Here is a 20,986-nt window from a genome sequence, read left to right as displayed (position 1 = left end):
TGCTCGGTTACGCTGATACTCAACGCAGGAACGGGTGCCTAAGAGCTGTGCTCTTAAAATGCCAAATTGGGCATGTTCAGAATACAGGACTAGATGCACCGAAACTAGATGCACCGACACTGTACTAGCCAGTTATCTCTGGTTAAATCAGGCGGCATGCGCAGTGATTTTGGAGGCCATGACCAGCTGAATTCGAAGACGCTGCTCCACTTCAGCGGCCGCTCTCCTTCATGCGATTTGAGAGGTGCATTCGCAAGCAGCCACATGTATTCAACCATTTGACCACCTGAACCCACAGCTGTTTACATTTATTGTCTTGGTATTTCTTCGCAGTGGCAGTGAAATTTAGCTGTATCAAAATCACGTCTAAACACACTTCATTATACTGAGGTTCAAGATGCAACATGTTCTGTGGACAAGAAATTATAAAATGCAAAACATTTGTTATACTGAGAATTTCATTATATCGAGGTTGAATTATAGTACATGGATTTGCGTAATGTCATTCTGGCTTCAAACGGCTTTGCAGGTTATCAATTTCGACAATATTAAGTGCAACACTTTATAGTGACTATGCGCGAGCGTAAGAACTTAATGCCTTTGTGCATTTAGAAAAGAATGTTTCTTTGAAACTTGGAAAGATAGCTCAATAATGCCACAAGAACATGTAAAGCAGCAGGCATTAAGTTTAGACAAATCCATCTAGTACTACCAATCATTCCCATGGTGCGTGAATGACTACAGCACCAGCACGCCCTATGATTTTTGTAGGAAACCCTCAGAGTAGAAACAATGGTCAATTCCCTTTTCTACTTTGACAGTGTTTCAACACAGATTTTTCAAGACTTGCACCTATTTCATAAATCTAAGTCCTAGTGCAGTGCCGTGCTTTAAACTGCTGTCCATTAAGACTGCCGTGCTTTAAACAAACAATAAGCCAACATCTGTGCATGTATGCCTACAGCACAGACTAATCTTGCACCTTCAGGCCCTTTCCTGCAAGCTGTTCTAGTGTTTCGACTATGACAGGATTATTACAAACTTAACTAGATAAATCTAAACTGCAGCACCAGGAACACGGCCCATTTTTCTTGAACAAGTTGTGCCGAGCATTCTCCTGTTCAGCTTTAAAGAGTCGGAAATAAAGGCAGTCTACCTTGTTCTCTAGAGAATACGACAGCAGATGGCAGCACTGGAGGCAAGGCTTCAAAATGTCTCACTGTCCACTTGAACATAAGCTGCCATGCGATCAATAAAACTCCTGTTAGCCAAAGAAACATCCAGGATTTCCACAGAAGGCCTTTGTTGAACTAGGTCAAATGTTTTTAGCTGCTGGACTCTAATGGGACAAGGCACTATGTACACACAATCACGAGTGTGTTCAATTCAAACACAAGGTTTGCTTCGCTAAGAGAAAGCAGCTTGTAAAGCGAAGTTTGTTTTTCAAGTTTTATTTCACTGCACACTACATCGCAGATACATTGTTTTCCCTCCCTGGCAAGAAAGAGGTTTTTCATTACACACAGAGAGAGGTGGGTGGTCTACTAGAAATATGTGCATTTAACCATGAAACAAAGAACAACGTAAAATAAAACTGCACTAAATTGAGTAGCACCCACAATAACCAGAAACAAGAAGGCAAACTCTAGAACATTGCACTTGTAACAGACAACACGCATGTCTTATCGGTTGCATCTATGTATAACGTAAGCAATCCTACATCTCCATAAAGTCATCTCCCCTTCCCACAATGCCAGATTTGCTACCGATGCTCATCAAGTTTGGACAGGCACCAGACAAGCATTTTTAGTAATGTATCAAGTGCAAATTGCGCTTGTTTTTTTGTTGAGAGCACTGTCGGTCTTGGGAAATGCCCGAGCTACACGCGATGAAAGGCCCATTTACGGTATGTGCAAGCAGCACATGAAACAAACGCATGACTAGGAGGGGGTAGGAGAAAGTACCCAGACACAAGTAGACAGCATAAAGGGGTTTCAGTAGACCAGCAAATAGAAAATGTACGAGGTCATAAAGCAAGCGAGGAGTGGGTAGCTTAAAATACAAAAAACGATAAAGAAGCATATTAAAAAAAATAATGCACAGCCTCTGATGAAAGAATCTGGGGTACTGCATGTTAAACCAACAGCTGTTAGTGGGCCTCATGGCTTTACATTGCTATGGGACTCCGAGCTCGAAACAGCGTGGCCTGCACAGTTTTGACAAAGGACGTATACTAATGTAGAAACAAACGACACGTGCGTGTTGGTTAGTTCCACTCTCACTGGAATGCTGGATCACTCGGGGAATAGCAGAGGTCAAGACTATGCTGGTCCACGGTGACCTCGTGCCAAATGAAATGTGGACTGCCCACTTCCAACGAAAGCTGTAAATCTTTCTTTGCAATACTACGATAGTTGCACGCATAGTCGGACAACCTCTGGAGGGTGTTCCGCAACTACCAGAACAAGCAAAACGAACCTGACCTACAAGCTGAGCTTCCCGTATTCTAGCAATCCAGGATCCTCGCTGGCCTTACACATACATTCTCGAATTTCAATTTTCTTTGCTTCTGGCAAAGCACTGTCACGAAGCTGCACACCGTGAACCCCAAATACAGCCTGCATACAAGCAGCTTGTTACAATTTCCTTTTCCGATGTTTTGAGAAAAAAGGAGATATAGAGCGTTAAAAGAAACAAAAGCATTACTGTCTTCGTGTCTGTGACATGCAATCCTCAATTCATACTTTTTTGTGGGGTGCGGTTATGAACTGACATGAAACCAAGGAAAATACATCAAAATGTACACAGGACGTCCAGATTTGCACAGAAGTGGGCCGTTTTAGAGACCGCAAGTGCCGTTTGGCAGCTGGAAGCTGCTTCGGGTGGTGGTGACCATTTTCCACGCGCCGACTGCCGTGTCAGTGTATTCAGGTGCTGTGGTTTGGGTACGGCGGAGGTGCGTAGACGGGCACAAATGCAGGCATCTTGGTCGCTGTCTCGTAATCAGGTGGCAACAGGGCCTGAAATCGAAGGGCGTGTACGATCGGCAAACGGGACAGGTACCATTCACCATCAGCTGAATTACAGGGGGCACAACAGTGACATTGATAATGCAAAGAAGAGGTGAGGTGTGCAGACAGGACACAAGAGTAGAGAAGTGGACAACAGGAACGCCGACTAATGTCCACTTCTCTACTCTTGTGTCCTGTCTGCACGCCTCACCTTTTTTTGAATTATGAATCCTTACCAACTAGCTCAGCTTTCTGTCATTCTAAGTGACATTGAAACCATTTTAGATTTGTTCAATTAGCTTTAACGAAACTTTACATACATGCTAAGTATTTTCACACTGATCTCAAAAGTGCATCTGATTGGTTTTAGTGCAGGTCAATAAGCTTATAACGTTCACTTCACCCGTTTGAGGCCACAATGAAAAAAAAGGGATGGCATGATTAATGCCTAATTTCTAAGGTATGGCAAGATAGCCTAAAGGCATGAAATGCAAGAAGCAGATTGCCTTCACTTCACTAATTATTTTGCTACATTTTCTGTTTTTACAAGGTTTCCACATTGTGAACGGTTAAGTACAATGGACTGTAATATAGCTAATTATGCTAATAACAAAAGACTGCTTCTGATATTTCAGTCCTTGCCATTATAAGTGTTTCCAGAAACTACAAATAGGGCCATTCTTATTCATGAACAAGGCTCGAAATGCATGTTTCCAGGGATTACCTTCGAAGAAACTTCCACAACTTGCTCCTCTAGCTTCTAATACCCAAGAGCTCAGTTATGGCAGCCAGAATAATTTTTCGCTGCACTTGACAGCCAAGCTGGACAGTCACCATTTCGTATTTACAAATGCATGTGAAGTAGCTCCTACAGAAGGTGCATCATGATCACTGCATGCACTAAAGGTGATTCCTGAGCCACCCAAGGTTCTAGAAAAATCTGCAGATACTGTAAGTTATTGCTCAGTGTCGTTCAAGTTCCCAGCTTGAGAGTGCCTTGCTCCCTCATCAGCCTCTCTCCATAGCAATGTATAAAAGCATCTACATTTACAATCCATAATGTGGACTTGCTAGTGGGAAAAAAGATCTGGAAGTTGACAGGGCAGATCCTTTACGTCAACAAAGACTTAAAGAAATTGACTGGTAGGTTGATTGCTTCGGATTCATTGCTTCTAACATTATAGGCCAATGCAAGGACTACGAGAGGCGACGTAGGGCTTGTGGATTCATTTTGGCTTGCATTTCTTCAACACGCACACAAAGCCCAAGAGTACCACATGAGAACTACTGCATTCTGCCTCAAATTGAACACTGCTACTGCATCTGGGTGTCAAACCCACAATTTTGCACTCTTAAATTAAATTAATTAAATTAATTTTGGCTACCTGGGGTTCTTTGATGTGCACCTAAATCTAAGCACATGGGTGTTTTTGCATTTCACCCCCACCGAAACGCAGCTGCTGTGGCCGCGATTGGATCCCACGATCTCGTGCTCGGCAGTGCAACACCAAAGCCACTAAGCAACCGCAACGGGTCACATTTACGCACTCTGCACAAGAATGCCATAATAGCCACTTCAGTGGGATAAACTGGGTTTTTCAAAGGGTACAATTTTCCTACCTTCCCTTTCTCAATCAGTTAGCTTGCAATCAGACGACCGAAATAGTACCATATTAGAAGAGATACAGAGCCACTCTACATTTTTCTTTAAAGGAGTGCCGACACACAGGTTGCAGAAACTCTGTCACGCAATGATCGCACTAAGTATTTATTGTTTGGAATGAATTTTATGATGCTTTAACTTGATAACTAAAGTTGGGCTCCCGATTCTGAACCTGGCGTCATCGGCATTATCGCGACGCACAGCAAAATTTTCCGATGTGGTGTAGCAATAAGGCTACGTATAGTCATGTTGCTCATAAAAAAATAGAGAGTACTGTGCATGTTGCTTCTGGCTGCGCTGGCAGGAATGGAGCAAGTCAATGTATCGTGACATCATGATGTCATCATACATGACATAGCAAACCGAAACTGGTTTATAGCAGCAAGCACTATTATAGTAAATTACTTAAGAGTGCTCCAATGCTCTCCAGTACGTTTTCTATGGTTCACATGGCTTGAGCCTTCATTTACCGCAAGAAGATGGCAAGCTGAAAATGCCATGTCACTACTGTAGTTTTGGGCTCTTAAACTCTGGGATTTTACGTGCCAAAACCATATTATTACGAGGCATGCCGTAGTGGGGCGGGACTCCGGATTAATTTTGACCCCCTGGGTTTCTTTCGCGTGCACCCAATGCACGATACACAGGTGATATTGCATTTTGCCCCCATCGAAATGCAGCCGCTGTGGCAAGGATTTGATTCCGCACCCTTGTGCATAGCAGCGCAACACCAAAGTCACCAAGCAACCCCAGCAGGTAATTCTGGGTTGAATTCTATGTTTTCAGCCCAGCTGCTTTCAAGGACAAGCACAGAGAGAATTTTACTCGCACTGTGCGCTTGCAAGTTCACTGTAAAACTAAGCAGGCTCGGTTGGTTCGTATTCTGTGATGAGTAGGATAGAAGTGCGAAAGAAAAACGGGGACAACCACGTCTGTGCCAGTTTCTGTCGGTCATCCTTGTTTTCCTTTTGGGCTTCGACGCTATTCTTCACTGAAAAGATGGACGTCACTGTGCAGAGTAGGAATGTCTGTAGAGATTGCATAATGCAACCTGTCATGCTATCAATGCCCAGCATGCTTCTACCACTAGGTAACTACTCTACATGTGAGCCCCGGTTATGCAGAGGAAGCAAAGTAAAACAAAAAAAACCAACGCCTACCTGGCCGTACGGCAACACCTGAAAGCAGAGAATTCACACCACACTGAGTCACGCAGTCTATGTAACAAATAACGATTCCTGAATGCACACTTTTGCAGACTTTGAAATAAACTGTTAGTACAACAAAATGAGGGGAAAAATGACCTACAAGTACATCTTCAGACAAAGAAGCAAACACTATGACAAACGATGGTTCGCTAGAGGTGCTCCATTTCAAGAAGCAGAACAAATGAGACCTAAATGCTGCGACCATACTGCGGTATCATCAATTTCGAAACCGCTGCGTAAGTTTTCACAACAGCCACACCTCCAATCCGACCCTCCGGCATGGGTAGCATTCTTGGCGAGGCTTTGAGTGAAACATCGGTAAGCAGCTGATACACAATTTTTTGGTCTTCTAGGGGGGGGGGGGGGGGGGGGAGCAATGTTTCTTTCCAGACATCACCCTTTCATCTTCACAAGGTGGAACTACTGTGCAAAGAAAAATGGGTTGAGGTGCAGAACAAAGCTAGGAAGACGCACAGACTGCACTGTTGTACGCACATCTACGCTCTTGTGTAGAGCATCGAAGCACCGTGTTGCGAGGCAGTGAAAGCAATAGTCGTGTGTTGCTGCTTAGTTTGAAAGACTGCACTTGTGAGCAATGGCAGTCCCCTGCATGTGCATGTCAAAGTTTTAAGACAGTGTCCTGAACTTAATAGCTGCCTTCGTAATTACTCTACATATGTTGTGTAGTGTAGTGCTGAAGCATTAGAGGCAAGCACACAAACATTTGTACAACCACGGTTACGGTTTGGCAAAGCATAGTAAAGCCTTCTTGAAGATAGTTCTCTTGTCTGCACCACTCAGACACAGCTTTTTTTTCTTTTTTTTAAAGTAATTCATCGGGAATTTTTCATACAAAGTTGGGGGTTGGCTATTACACAGTGCTTGTATTTGTATTGACTTTTGCGCTTGGCAATTAGCAGAACTGGCGGAAGCTGTCGCAACCAAAAAAATTCACGAATTATTCATTGGCATTTTTTTTTGTTTTTTCACTCTAGAAAGTTGTTGTTTCAGAATCTGGGCCCCACTATCTGCCACATTGGCTACACAGTCCCCTGATAAGCAGCAGTTGGTCATCCTAGCATGAAACAAAGCTTTCTTATTTTTTTCTTCTTCTTTTAAGGATGCAGCTCTTACCTCAGAGTCAGATTCCACATCAGGAAGGCTCGCTTCTTGCCTGAGTCGCAGGTATTTGTAACAGGACCAGACAATTCCCATCACATAGGCCTAAAGAGATACAACAGTCAGCACTAAATTCCACGGTCAGCATAAAAATCACCCTTGTTTTTTTAAAAGAAAACACAGTAAGTTTACTTGCTTTAAATGTCAAAATTTTTCCCAGAAGGGAAGTGAACATTGGATACTAAGGTTTCCAGACATGAGGCCATGTTAGTTTCAGGTCTGGAAAGGATATAACCTCGAAAAAGAACATTCCTAGAAGTCAGCTAGGAATTCCGACTGTGGAAAGAGAAAAAAATCCCTTTAGACTCAAACTCCATTTGGGTAATTTTGTGGGCGACATGACTGCACAGCGGTTGCAAGTGACAAGATGGGCATAAAGTGGAGAATCGCTACACTTTCACGTATTGTGATGAAGCACATCTCAGTCGAAAAAGCCTCTTGAGCAACTCAAGATGAAATGCAAAAACTGTTACCATTTCCATGGGTTGAAAGCACAGTTGAAAAGTCACAAAAGCTTTTTGTTTTTGGTGCTGCAGGAAGCGCTAAGTTGCTAAGACTCCATGTAGTTAGTTGCACAAGGCACGGTGGTAGTGGTGCATTTTGGCTGCTCGATTTCCGCAATTGTGCTGCTTCAGCAATGGGTGCAGAGGTCATTGCACAATTTCCGGCTGTAGCTAGCGCACTCACGGGCAAACTGGAGTGGAAAGTGCGAGCCTGCTGTCAACAGAGATGTTTTATGACAAGAAAAGAATGCCAGAGCAGACGTCCGAGTGCATTGTGCTGCCAGTGCCACCTCCTTGTCATGTTGCCTGTAGCCATCACGCGTATGTTTTTTCACTGGCAAGCAAAGCATCGGGAACAGCAAAGACTAAGAAAAAATACATTGTTTTCAGATCAGAATTACTTTTTCAGCAACATTGCTGTTGTCGATTTTGTCTGCTTCAGAAAGTTCTGTATAAACTTGCTTGAACCACGCAGCCTTCTGGCATTCTTTCACCAACAGTAGACTTCTAAGTGTTGGAGACCTAGAAGTGAAAATTTTGCTGGAACAGACTTGATGCAACATTAGTATAGTAAAACGAGCCCAAATTCATAAGCTTTACATGAAATTTGGGAGAGATGGCAGGTATGCAAGCAGGAGACTGGAGTGCTAATGATTCCAGTCCTGTTGCTTGGTTTTTCGCTGAAATGGGGTTTACACTTTACAGTGCGAGGGCAAGACAAGCGACAGACCTTGATCATCATGCAGGCAACGAAGCCAACCATGACAACGGTGCATAGCCACTGGGGGTCGAGACGCAGCAGCTCCTTCTGCAGGGGCAGGTCTCGCGACGATGCCACCAGGCGGCGCACATCCGGCATGTACGAGAAGTATCCCACCACTGTCAGTGCCGACAGCACGAAGTCAAACACTTGCAGGCAGAAGAACGGCATCAGGTACGTTGGCTGACCCTGCGCAGCAACAGTTGGGGCATACGTCACACACGCACAGCCAGGCACAGGCCACCACAGAGTTTCACCACACCAAAATTATTAGAGGGAAACGTGGCACACAAGTGTGGGTGCACTGTTCGTATTCCACTTTAACTCTTTCTCTATTGCTGACGTGTGTAGACGACACCAGAATTGCAACTAATACAGCCAGTGACGAGGATAGCCCTCATGAGGAAAGATATGTTGCAGTGTGAACCAATTGCAAGGACACGTGTACCAGTAAACTTGCGCTGAACAGCTGTTTTTGACACTAAATTGTAGCGCTTGTTGGTTGTAGTAGGTATTGGTCAAGGCTATATATGCCTGCCTGACCCAAACAGTAATGACCATAGCCATCATCATCATCAGTGGCATGGTGTGTGTTTTTTCTCCTCCCTATGTGTTGCCTGAAAGCTTGGAATCCAAGTATGGCTGTCTGCACACAGTGTTTCTGGGAAATTTGATACAATCTTAGTCATTACTTGTAGTGCTAATTCTAGCATGGGTGAGAATCATAGCAAGCATTGATTCGACCGACTGGTGTCGAACAAGTTTCCAAGTTCTTGTTTTAACCTATTATTATCAATGTGCTGTATGACAATGATTGGCTTCATTTACACTTTAATTTCTACCACCATATTGTTTTCAGAACATAACAAATTAAAGCTTTTTAAGATATCTGAAATAGTCACCCGCAGCAAGTGCTGCTGCCCGCAAGCTGTCCAGATATACCAGCATGCATGCTCATAAGTGTGAAGACTTAGTTGCGCAGCCGAAATTACATGCCAGAATGTAGTAGTTATTCAATTTAAAGCACTCCACTAGTCTAATAAGATGTTGTGCAACTAGCACGCAGCAGCTGAACCATGCAGAACAATAAACGAGGCTGCAGTTTCCATTCTCAACGAAGCCATGTTAGATTGTTGAAAAAATCCATGGTAGACTACCCAGCATTCCCATGGAAGTTCAATTAATTCTGCTAGGGAACTTGCATGCATCACACCACTACAGGTTTCACGAGGAGTGTGATATATCATGAATAATTTGACAAACAGCAAAGGGCAAAGAGGGACATTTTTTTAACCCAGTAAGTAAACTTTCATGATCTGTAGAAAATCCTGGAAACAAATGCAGAAGACACATCAGAAGACACACATGTTGCCATGAACATGCAAGCCAAGTATTATTTCACTGCATGCAGATGAGACCCCACAACCTTGCATATTGCTTGCTCTCTTCTATTGGTTTCAAGGCCCTCCCACGTTTATTTATTTATTTATTTATTTTCCCACCGCTGTCACAGATGTCAAAGCCAGCGCAATGGTGCCATTCCACAGACACCAGCAACTAGGCAATTGTTCATGACCATCAACCACTACAGAGTGAACAACTTGCACATGCAAACACACCCCTCAAATGTTATACAAAATGGGGAAGCAGTGGTTGTTCACACATCCCACCCGTTTCGTCACCACTCTGTTGCTCTATGGCGCCTGTGTGAGACACCAAATCTGGATGTGTTATATGCGCACCGCATTAACAGAAAAAAATAAAGGAGCAATCAGCAGGCCATTACTATCAGTGCTGTCCCAAGCTAAGAGAAGATGTGTTGAGAGAGGATGAGGAAACTAAGCATCACACTTCTTATACAACCGCTCTCACAACACGCCAAAGATGCAGAAGTTGAAAAGGCACATACGTGCGAGTCCTTACCCATATGGTTCCATACAGTAGCAACAGGGTAACAACTCCTGTGCAGACGGTGATGGCTAGAGCCACATGAAGGTCCTCTAAACAGCGGGAACAAAAGAAGATGCCAGCTCAGTGCCCAGAATGAAAGCCAACAAACTTACACCCCGTCTGACCAACTTTGGCCAGTGTGCTAAAAGCCACAGGTTGTGATAGCCAATCAACGACAGCACGATTTACTAACACAGTTCCAGGAATGCTGCCACCCGTAGGCACTGACACGTCTGGCACTAGTAAGATGAAATCTTGCGATAGTGCTTCCAAAAGGGATCGCCCGAGAGTAATGCCCCAGGTTCACACGTGCAAAGGTTGTGATCAGGAATTTGTGGGGGGAAATGGTGCTCTTGTAGTTTCATCACTGGACAGTGTGGCCGAACATACTTCAACACAACATGCTCGCTCACTTTATGTGTTAGTGTACCATACAACTACGCTACCATGCACAGAGATGTAAAAGTAAAATAAAAGTGAATACCTTGGTGCTGTCCTGTATGTCAAGATAAGACAGGGGAAAGAAAAAAAAAAGAAGAAAACTAGAGTCTCCAGAGTTGACATAAGGCTTTGCCATCAAGGCACACCTTACACTATGTGGTAATCAATGTAACCATTAATTATGCGATGAAAGGTACACACTGTTAGAAAAAAAGATGCCCAGCCATTGTCTACTGCCTCCACAGACTAAGCTGCTGAAACGAACAAAGGCCATATTTTGCATTTGGTTGTGCACCAACATGCAAGTTTATCAAATCAGATTATGCAAGTTTTATCACATCATCATCTCCTGATTGTTCTCACAACATTACAAGTAGACCAAATGACAGTATACCATATATTATGTAAAGGCATACACGAGCAAGCATGATTAATGGTTCACACAACAATGAAAATAAACGATTGCACTAGATAGGCTATCTATTGTGTTAGGGCTCCTTTTTGTGCTAACTATATTTTAATCAATAAATCTATCAATCACCTTTATTCAGCACATTACCAATGTTTGGGGCATGGACAAAAAGCCTGTACAAGCTTGATGGCGTCTGTGTCCCAGAAACATGGCAAATAATTAGTAAGCTCACCAAGTACAAAAGGAAAACACATACAGTAATTGTAATAGAAACACAGTACAGTAAAACCTAATTAATTCGGAAAATCGGATAATTCGGACTTGTCCTCTTGTCCCGGCAGGCGTATGCATCATTTAATGAAATGAAACAACCATTAATTCGGACGTATTTGGCCGCACATCGTTTAATTCGGACAACTCTCGGGGATTGGCAAGCGCGGGGCACCACAAATGTACGACGCAAAAGAGCAGAAACGGCGCTAGCGTCCACCAAAATGAAGTGGCAGAATTCGCATTGCCATGGTCGATCAGTGGAAATAGTAGATGCATAACAGTAGCATCAGAACACGTCGTGCCTATTTGTGCCTTTAAACGCCTTCCTTGCGTTTACCGATGCGCTTAGCACCGCATTTGCTGTATGCCTTCACAATTGCATAGTCGCCATCCATGATCACGTCGATAGCGACCGTGGCTTCATCCGCAGTGGTTGCAGCAACAGTAGTTTCTTCAGAACCGCAAGGTCACCGTGCACGATTGAATTGACAGCGGCCGCGGTTTCTTTCACAAGAGTTGTGGCAAACAGTAGTTTTGTTTTTACTCAGTGCGAAGCTGTCGAGCAGGTCTTTAGGAGAAAAAGTAGCCGAAAAATTCCTAAATTTAGCCAAAAATGTCGCCAACTGCGGCAAACGCTTTAATTGGTAGCCAAAAAAGTAGCCACGTTGCGACAAGCCAACAACTGCCAATTTTTTACACGAAAATAATTAAGAAAAAAGTGAAAAATACTGGTGGTTTCCTGCTTCACTAATGGCAAACAAAAATAACAGAACAAAGCAAATGTTGTCACATATTGTGTCATAATTTACCATAATGACCAGCTGACATTCTTTGATAATTCTCGCCGCCCACTTTCGTGCTTTCTCACAGCTTTCGTGCTTTCTTACAGTATGGCCGACTAGTAAAGCGATGGCTGCCACATGCCACTGAGGGGGAGAGTAAAAACATTTTGTGACAGCCTGCTGTACAGCTTCTCTCTAGTTAAAATGACAGATTCGCTAAACCACGCAAAATTAATTTCGTCTTTACACAAGTGCTTCTGAAATTAGGAACGCTCAATGTCATATTTTGCCTTGTCTCTGGGGTGGAGAGTATACATTCGCTTCGAGTGCAAAGCCAAATGAGTTTCTCAAACTCATTCGATTGCAGAAGCCATTCGATTCTAATGGCATTAAATATTGCTGTGCAGCAGCCAAATAACATCATCTGATGCTAATGCCATTCAATTCGAATGACATTAAAATGTCCAGTGTGAGAGGGGTATAAGGTTGTACATCCGAACACCAGTACAATGAATGTCTCTTCAATGAAAAATATAACAAAGGGTTCCGTATGCCCAAGCTGAATTATTTTTCTGCCCTCTACAGCGAACATACCATTGCGATGAATATGCCTGTACAACAAAACAATTTAGGCATCCTTGATGGCTGATTTGTTGCTTTACGATGAAAGCATGCTGTGGCGCTGTTACAGCTCTCTTCACCTGCCACTAATGTACAGTGTGCATTGTGAGCACTGGTCTACCTGAAGTCCCAGTGGCTTCTATCCTTAAGTATCTCTCTAATTCATGTTAAGTAAAGGTTGTCTTCTGCAGAATGAGCTTAGCCTGCTTTATTGCAAAAGGTATGGTGCATGATTTTTACACTGAAGTTACCTGCATAAAACAATTTTTTAGGTCCCAAGTGCTTTGTTATAAAGGCATTTGACTGAATACTTGCTGCAAGGCCTCTTTGTGGAGAGGGATCCCAAGTTAATGTCACTGCTTTCGCGAACATGTTAACAAGGCTTCTTATCTCCATAGAACAACCATACTGCTTGCAGTCTTTCTTGGCGCTGGTGCTCAAAATTTCCAACAAGGGCACTAGCCATGCTCATCAATGTTTGTCTGTAGAAATATACAACTTACGTGTGAAACTCATTAAGACATCAACTTTTCTTTCGCAATCCAGAAGGCATTGAATGGCGTTGGGCCCAGGCTTGTTAAAATACGCATTACAAAAGTTCCAGAATCCTTCTCAATCAATTTATTTATTAATTCATTTTTGGACAATACAAGACATTCACAAATGAACAAGTGCCTTTGTGTTGAGCAGCCGTTTTTACCTTCAGATTATTAGGGGGAAAAGAAGAATGAGAAATTGGCGATCTCTATGGAGAATGGTCAGAATTTTATAAGCTGTTTGTTCCTGATGTCTTGTCAATGCTGAAATAGTTATAAGCATGAATAATTTGTCCCTTATAAGCGAATCAACAACCTTGGATATTTGAAACTTGCCCATACCAGTATTGGTAACTTTGAAAGTTGTTAAATTTAGCGAGTTCTTAGTCACCTTAACACCCTTGCCCTTGCCATTTCGGTGTCTTAGAAACTTTTTCAGTGATGTAAATAGCCAGGAAATTGCCCTGGGAAATTCCTCATGGCCAGCACTTTGGCCAAGTTCAATGCTTCCCCCCAATTAATCCCAAGAGGGATAGATGGGCCTCCACAGGCCGCTATTTCTGAAGAGCTTATTAGTGAGCTATCTGGGTGCATGAAAGCTGCTTTTCTAGGCAAAGCACAACATCGAATTCTGGTATTCCTTTTAGAAAATCATAGGTTATTATTTCACATCCTGACCACTGATTAGCCACCGAAGGAATTAATCTAAAGCTATAATTTAAAATATAAGGTACATGTGTAGGAATGTCTAGGAACAATTCCGAGCAAGTCGGCAATGTCATCATCACTTAGTGATTTTTCACTAAAGGTCACTAAATCAAAGTTTACCCTAAAAAATTTTTTAAATGTCAAAAATGCTGTTGCATACAGAGCTCAAGAATGGTAACAATGACTGAGAAACAAAGGTACATCCTTGAAACACAGAACTCACCATCACGGATGCTTGCCAGCTTCGGGTCATTGGCCATGTCAGAAAGTTCGTGGCTGTAGACGGAGGGACGAAAGCGGGTGATGAAGCTGCCCGAAAGCTGTGTCGTCGCTGATCCGTTGTTTCCGTACAGCTTTTCGATTAGCTCCGGCCGCAGCATCATGCTGACGAGAATCGCCAAGGCAAGGACATGGAGAATCTGCAATGGCACAACAACATCCCCGATCGGGTCACTAGATGTGTTTCTCCATGTATAAACGCAGTCGTAATTTGCTGCGTGAGCCTCGCAGCCGTTTGCGCCTGGCGGATTACACTACCAAACCATGCTATGAAATACCACATTAAGAGCTGCTGTGGAAAACCAGCATGTCAATATGCGGCAAAAAAGCCCAACACACTCCATGCTTACTGGAAATTCCCTCCCCAGAGCACTCTCTTCCCCCAACTTTTTAATTGGCTCAAGCAACCCACCCTTACTTCCCTACACTATGGCTACATCTGGCGGCGCACACAGAGCACGTCATTATTAAGTCCAGACAAATGGACTCGCCACCAACACATGGGACCCAGCTGAACGCCAATAAGTGATGACTCAGATAAAGGAGTACATCTTTAACATACCATTTTCTGGTGTCAAATCAAGGTCCAAGCCTTCTCACACTGGAAAAGAATGCTGGCAAGTAGTATCTGAGTAGACTAAACAATTTACTGCAGCACTTCTAATTTTGGTGCCCAGGAAGTGGATGACATGTATGACATCACAATACACTGGCTCGTTCTGTAGCTGTGATACAAACAGAAACAAACATAGCCCCCCTGCCTCCTAAAAGATGGCAGGGAGCCCATCTCCAGCACCCTTGTTTATTTATGTATTTAATTTTTATGAACAGCACCATCATACCTAGCCTTACTGCAGTACAATGTCAGCAAATATTGCTCTGCGTCACACATTATGATAATGTTGATAACACCAGATATGTAGTTTCAAAGTGAACTTTTTTTCAAGGCGCACTTTAATATCGAATTCCCAATGTTAATACTTGCTATGTGACATGCGAGATGTGCCAAAGCCCTTCCTATGACTACGGTACTTTCATCATGCATAGTTGGCTATCAGCACTCGGAACGCAGCTTTAATGTTGTATTTTATTCCAGTTTACAGATGCTTGAGTTTCACCTTTATTCATAATCAAATGCAAACTGTTTAGAGGCATTATGCACACTACATAAAGCTTAAAACCTGTGCTGCATATGTGGCAATCACTAGAAACACAGTGACCACAACATGCATCACATCAACTTGCTGCACACAAGAGTGCACGAGACAGCACAAATTTGCTAAATCCAGCACAAATTTGCTAAATCAATCTTCTGTGCGCCCATGTTGCTCTTGTGAAATTGGCACAGAACAGAGAAACTCTGAGAACGCTCAGAGGAACTTCATTGCTCTATGCCATACTATGGTCACATAATAACGATGCAACAGTAGCACCTCACAAGTGCAAGATGCACGATTTTGCAAAGGCGAGCGCAGAAGTGTTGCGGAGAAAAAGGAGACTTGGACAGGAAAGGCCCTCTCCTGTTCAGGCGTCTTTCCTGTGTCTCCACTTTCTTTTCTTTCTTTCCACAAAACTTCTGCGATCCCGGACTCTGCAAAATCATGTCAATCCAACTAGCCTAACAGCTTACTATTCTAGCTAATGCAAGATGCAATGTGCACTGCAATGTTAGGGCTTAGTTTCGAACTCCAAAGCAAGTGCTGAAATGTTACAGATGCTGACTGCTGCAGGAAACATTGCTCTAACTTTTTTCGTGGTCAACACTTCTGAACTGTGGTATATTTCCTTCAAGACAGTGTGTAAACATGGTCGGCCCATCTGTCATGTGCACAAGCTAGAACCTTAGAACAGAAACTTCAGCTTTAGGAAATACGTAGACGTGCAGACACGGACACAAGAGAGAAACGGACAACATAAACGAACTTTTTTTCTAGCTAAACCCTGTATCAGTTATCGAGGCTTTCGTTGCTTTAACAAACAAATGTGGATTTCTTTTCTTTTTTCTGGAGGCTTAGTACATGAGTTATTTGATTTGTACAGGGGGAGAATGAGCTTCGAGTAATTTCCCTCCATAAACAACCAACCTCCGAAACCTGTTTACCCGCGTTAGCAGATCGAACACATTCCTGCACGCATAGGCATGCGGTTTTAAAAGGACCTTCACAGTTCACTGCTCGGAGAAGAGAACAAACAAAAAAAAAAAACCGAAGAAAAAGAAACGCGTTTGCGCCGGCGACATTTTACGAAGCACCTGGCGCGCGTCTACTAGGCAGATGCCGCGGGACTACGGAGCGCAAGCTGTGGTTTCGCACTGCACTTTCTACTTGCGTCATACAAGCGTGCGTCACTTCAGGTCATGAAGTGCAAAAGATGATAACGTAGACAGCCGACTGCCAGCCAAGCAAAACAAAAGTAGCCTTTATACCAATGACAAGACGCTCTCGTCTCAACCTACAAATATATCGACCAGCGCCTCTACACCGCCGACCGCTCCCTGCATCGCATTTCCCCGTTCCTCTCGCCACAACATACTCCTCTGTATCCCTGTCGCAAGGCGAGGGCCGACGCGATTTGGGCTAGTATACTTTTAATGTAACCTGCTAAACGCGATCAGGAGTAAAGGATAACGGCACGACATAGCTGCAGCTGTGGGTCAGCACTCACCAAATGCCAGATGCCCAGAATCACCGTGCCAGTGCGAACATGACAGCAGAAACAGCAGCGAAACGCGCTGTGATTCACGAGGTCACTTTTCCTGCGCATTCCTGTGCTTGTGTCAGGCAGGGTCACAGACGAGCTCGCTGCAGTCACAAACACGCCGGTTCGACGAGACTTGGGGCAAATGACACAAGAAATCGCTGTCAATCACAAGACGGCTCAAGAAATTAAGCCTAAAATGTGGTATGCACTGCTGCAGTCCGCTGTTTCCGCCACCACTCTGGTGACGTCGCAGTAGCACGCGTTCACAAGATCGCTTTGATAGCCTCGATTGCCGCAGCGGTGCGCGGAGATTCCAACCTGCCGTGCTCGCGCGCGTTAACACGACGGCACAGCTGCTTCGAACGAGGTCCTTAGGCAAGCAAATCTACAGTTGCAAACATCAGGCGCGGTGCGCCCAGATCGCCCCCAGCAGCGCAGCCGGCGCGGGCGGATCGCGAAACCAACCGCCACCCTACCGATCGCCGCCGAAACGCGCAGTATACAGTTGCAACACACCGTACAGCAACAATACGCACACAAGCGGTTTATGAAACTGGCACGACTCTCATGACATTTACTATACTTGCGCCAGCTTTGGCGATAGCTAAGCCGAGTAAACAGTTTAATTTACACGCATTTTTACGATAAACGCTTGTCTGTTTTGTTAGCAGATGGCGCATATATCCGCGAGTTCCATCTTGCGCGCTCGAATACGTTAGCAACTTGATTTTGCTGCGACAGCAGTGAGTGCTTGAAACTGGGTTCCTTTGTCCGTCCGTCCATTCCGTTACCATAATCCGTCATGCTAGAGTGTACTCTAGTCAAGCCGACTACCGTTGGCCACAGAACACCTATAAAAATGGCATTGGGCCGCCTCGTCATCTTCGTCTAGTGTAGCTTGACCACCGCCATAGTATGGTGGCTCTAACCACCATAGCCATAGGGCCAAGTTCGTCCTTTATTCTATGATAGGGCCATAGAATGCCATTCTCTATGGCCAAAGTATGAAGAAAACGTCTTTCACCACTGCCACTTCATTGCTTGTGCTGCAACCTAAGCCCCAGAAAGCAGGTTTATAATGGCTTTTTGACCTACGGCTAGTGCCAGTGAACGCATGTCTGCACCTTGTAATCGAATAAATCATTACATATTACCTGCATAATATAAAGTTGCCTTGTAATTCTCTGTTAATCGCACATGCGTGATGATCAACGGCTGTTGCGCCACATCAGGTGGCACATGTGGATGTGGGCAAAACACACGGAGGGTAGCCAAACAAGAGATTAAAACAGAAGCGATTGGTTCCTTTCCGCAACCTGCGCAAGGGAGCCAATCATGGTCCAGAATTTCGATCAGGATTGGACATGATCGTAATAGAAAGTGGCCGTGTGACACCAGTAACTTTAGCAATGTGCACTTAAAAGTCGAACATTGTGCGATACTGCAACGATATTGTCTGGACGTTTGCGCTTGTATTTCGGAGGCCTCAAAGCAATATGTTGTAGTGGATGGTAAAAAAAAAATTATGAGGTTTTACATGCCAAAACCACTTTCCGATTATGAGGCACGCTGTAGTGGAGGGCTCCAGAAATTTCGACCACCTGGGGTTCTTTATACGTGCACCTAAATCTAAGTACACGGGTGTTTTCACATTTCGCCCCCATCGAAATGCGGCCGCCGTGGCCGGGATTCGATCCCACGACCTCGTACTCAGCAGCCCAACACAATAGTGGATGGTGCTGACATATATGCATCGCATAGGATTTGTTCTTGAGTATATGATAATATGCCAATGTACAATTCTTCGTTGTCGTGGTCACAAAAAGTGTGTCAATGGCCTGTACGAGACATACACAAGCGATAATGACGAGCCCCAGACATGGCGCATACTTAGAGCGGAGGATGCACTAAGAATCCGAAGGAAAACAATGTGCGCATACTTGGAACGGAGGATGCACTAAGAATCCGAAGGAAAACAATGTGCGCATACTTGGAGCGGAGGATGCATTAAGAATCCAAAAGAAAACAATCTGCGCATACTTGGAGCGGAGGATGCACTAAGAATCCGAAGGAAAACAATGTCGAAAGCACTACCAATAAACGGCGTAGTAACAACAATGCCGCAATTTCTTTTACACGGTAGATCACATAACTCGGAACGACGAAGTGCCACAGAAACTTGTGAAAGGATGTTGGCTTTCTTTCAGGGGGGCAAGTGATTAACATTGCAATTAAACAATGACTGTTCTAATTGCAATTATTTTTATCGTAACTATAATAGGTTGAGGTTACATGTGGAAAATCCAGCCAAGCACAGGCTCCCGCGTCACCGCCTCATCTGTTCAACAGTGAGAGAGGGAACCAAACACTGAGCGTTCCAGCTAAGGTGGTGCCATCCATGTCACTGATGAGTAGAGACACAAATCTATGCGCGCTGCACTTCGAGCCAGCGGGACAAGTGCTCAAGCGAATATCCTAACTGCAGCTGGGGTTTGTTTAGTCTGAACTCGAGATCAATAAGCTCGATGTATGTACACTAATGCAAGGTGTCGCTGACACGACACTAAAGGTAGAACTACAGGCAATTGTTATAGAAGCAGTGTAGTTTGTTCAAAATGTATGTACAAAGATTATCGGTTTTGATTTCTAGCTCACCTATGCAAATCTACAAATTCAATTATTAAATTAAAAGCCCCCAATTAATTGGGTTTAAAATATTGTTCAATGTCCAGCTCGATTAATTACTTTCAATTACTACATTACCTTTTAACAGCAATACCCACCACTTTGCCCAAACTACTCTATAATTTATGAGTTCCTGACCATTCTCTCGTAGTCGGTGTGCGCAATTATTAGAGAAACGTAGTCTTCCCCAAGGAAAATGATGCAGTCGTAGTACTACAAGCGAGTTCAGAGCCTGAGAAATTGCCGTCTGCTATATTTTTTTAAGGGTACCTAAACTACCTTTGAAATTTTGAACACATATTAATTAGATGTGTATTGTGCACAGAATGCCGTGACAATAATCTTTGGTGAACATGGCAACACGAGGTGCTGCAAGAAAGCCACAAATTAGAAAGGTTGCCATTTCTTTCGCCCGAAAAGCGAAACACCGATTGCGATAGCAAATTGGTAGATAGCTATACGAAGTAAGGATATTTTTATCAGCCGTATAGACTCATAAACATTCGCTTCCTATACAGATCACGGCTCAGAATAAACGCAGACGGCACAAATGGTGCATCGTAAGCTCGCAGTATTATTTCCAGCATGACAGACCATCACAAACAGCTCGGGAATTCACTCAGACGAGGGGCTGACGCACACAGCTGACATGACTTAGCCGAGTTCGAAGCGTGGGCAACCATCTTCTTCGTCAGTGTGGTCACCAGCCCGGCTCATGACGTCAGTCCAGAGTGCGCGTCCATTGGTGGAGGCTCATGTGCATCCACAGGAGTAAACACCCCCTTTTTTTCTAAAGTTGTACCAGACTATAACTAAATTAAGAAGCACAGTTTCACGTGCGCGCAGGTAAACATGAATGCATCTTGCTCAACGACCATGAAAATTCGCCGTCAACATGCTGGAGTAAGGAAGTGCGGCAGCAGCAGCGAGCGAATTGACCTTCTTACATCTGTCGCTTCAACGTGAACAAAACGTCGAAAGCACAGCGCATACGAAGCTACAGGCACAATGCGCACTCTGCAAACATCGCAGATCTCTTTAAAGATGCAGCACCCACATGGCGATGCCGTAAGCAGCTGGAGAATAACGCCCCTCCTCTCTCGCCTCACCCCTGTGGGTCGTGCGCGACAGAAGAGGCGCGCTTCCGCCCCGCCTTCCTCGCTTGTACACGCGAGATTGAGCCGCGTTCGCCGGGCCACCCTCGCATATACAACATACGAAGCGCGGCGACTATTTCATCGCCCTTGCACTTTATATGGAACCTCACGGCGATGG

The 20,986-nt window shown here is 44.1% G+C and overlaps 1 protein-coding gene across 2 annotated transcripts; it reads right to left on the bottom strand.

Annotated features, from left to right (window-relative positions):
* Positions 1-1,435: 1,435 nt before the first annotated feature.
* LOC126527221 (lysosomal-associated transmembrane protein 4A) lies at positions 1,436-17,538 on the bottom strand. 2 transcript variants are annotated; one of them, XM_050174976.3, is made up of 7 exons: positions 16,991-17,538; positions 14,271-14,466; positions 10,248-10,324; positions 8,295-8,513; positions 7,017-7,106; positions 5,835-5,852; positions 1,436-3,020 (listed from the first exon to the last, which is right to left on the bottom strand). In XM_050174976.3, exons 1-7 carry the CDS (start codon positions 17,087-17,089, stop codon positions 2,928-2,930), a joined length of 792 nt encoding a protein of 263 aa, XP_050030933.1. In that variant the 5' UTR covers positions 17,090-17,538; the 3' UTR covers positions 1,436-2,927. The 2 variants fall into 2 exon arrangements, with proteins under 2 accessions (XP_050030933.1, XP_050030934.1); XM_050174977.3 differs by lacking the exon at positions 5,835-5,852.
* Positions 17,539-20,986: the final 3,448 nt, after the last annotated feature.

The sequence above is a fragment of the Dermacentor andersoni genome, chromosome 9 (assembly GCF_023375885.2).
Source record: "Dermacentor andersoni chromosome 9, qqDerAnde1_hic_scaffold, whole genome shotgun sequence".
NCBI classification, from domain to species: domain Eukaryota; kingdom Metazoa; phylum Arthropoda; class Arachnida; order Ixodida; family Ixodidae; genus Dermacentor; species Dermacentor andersoni.
This window is presented reverse-complemented; position numbering and strand designations above follow the sequence as displayed.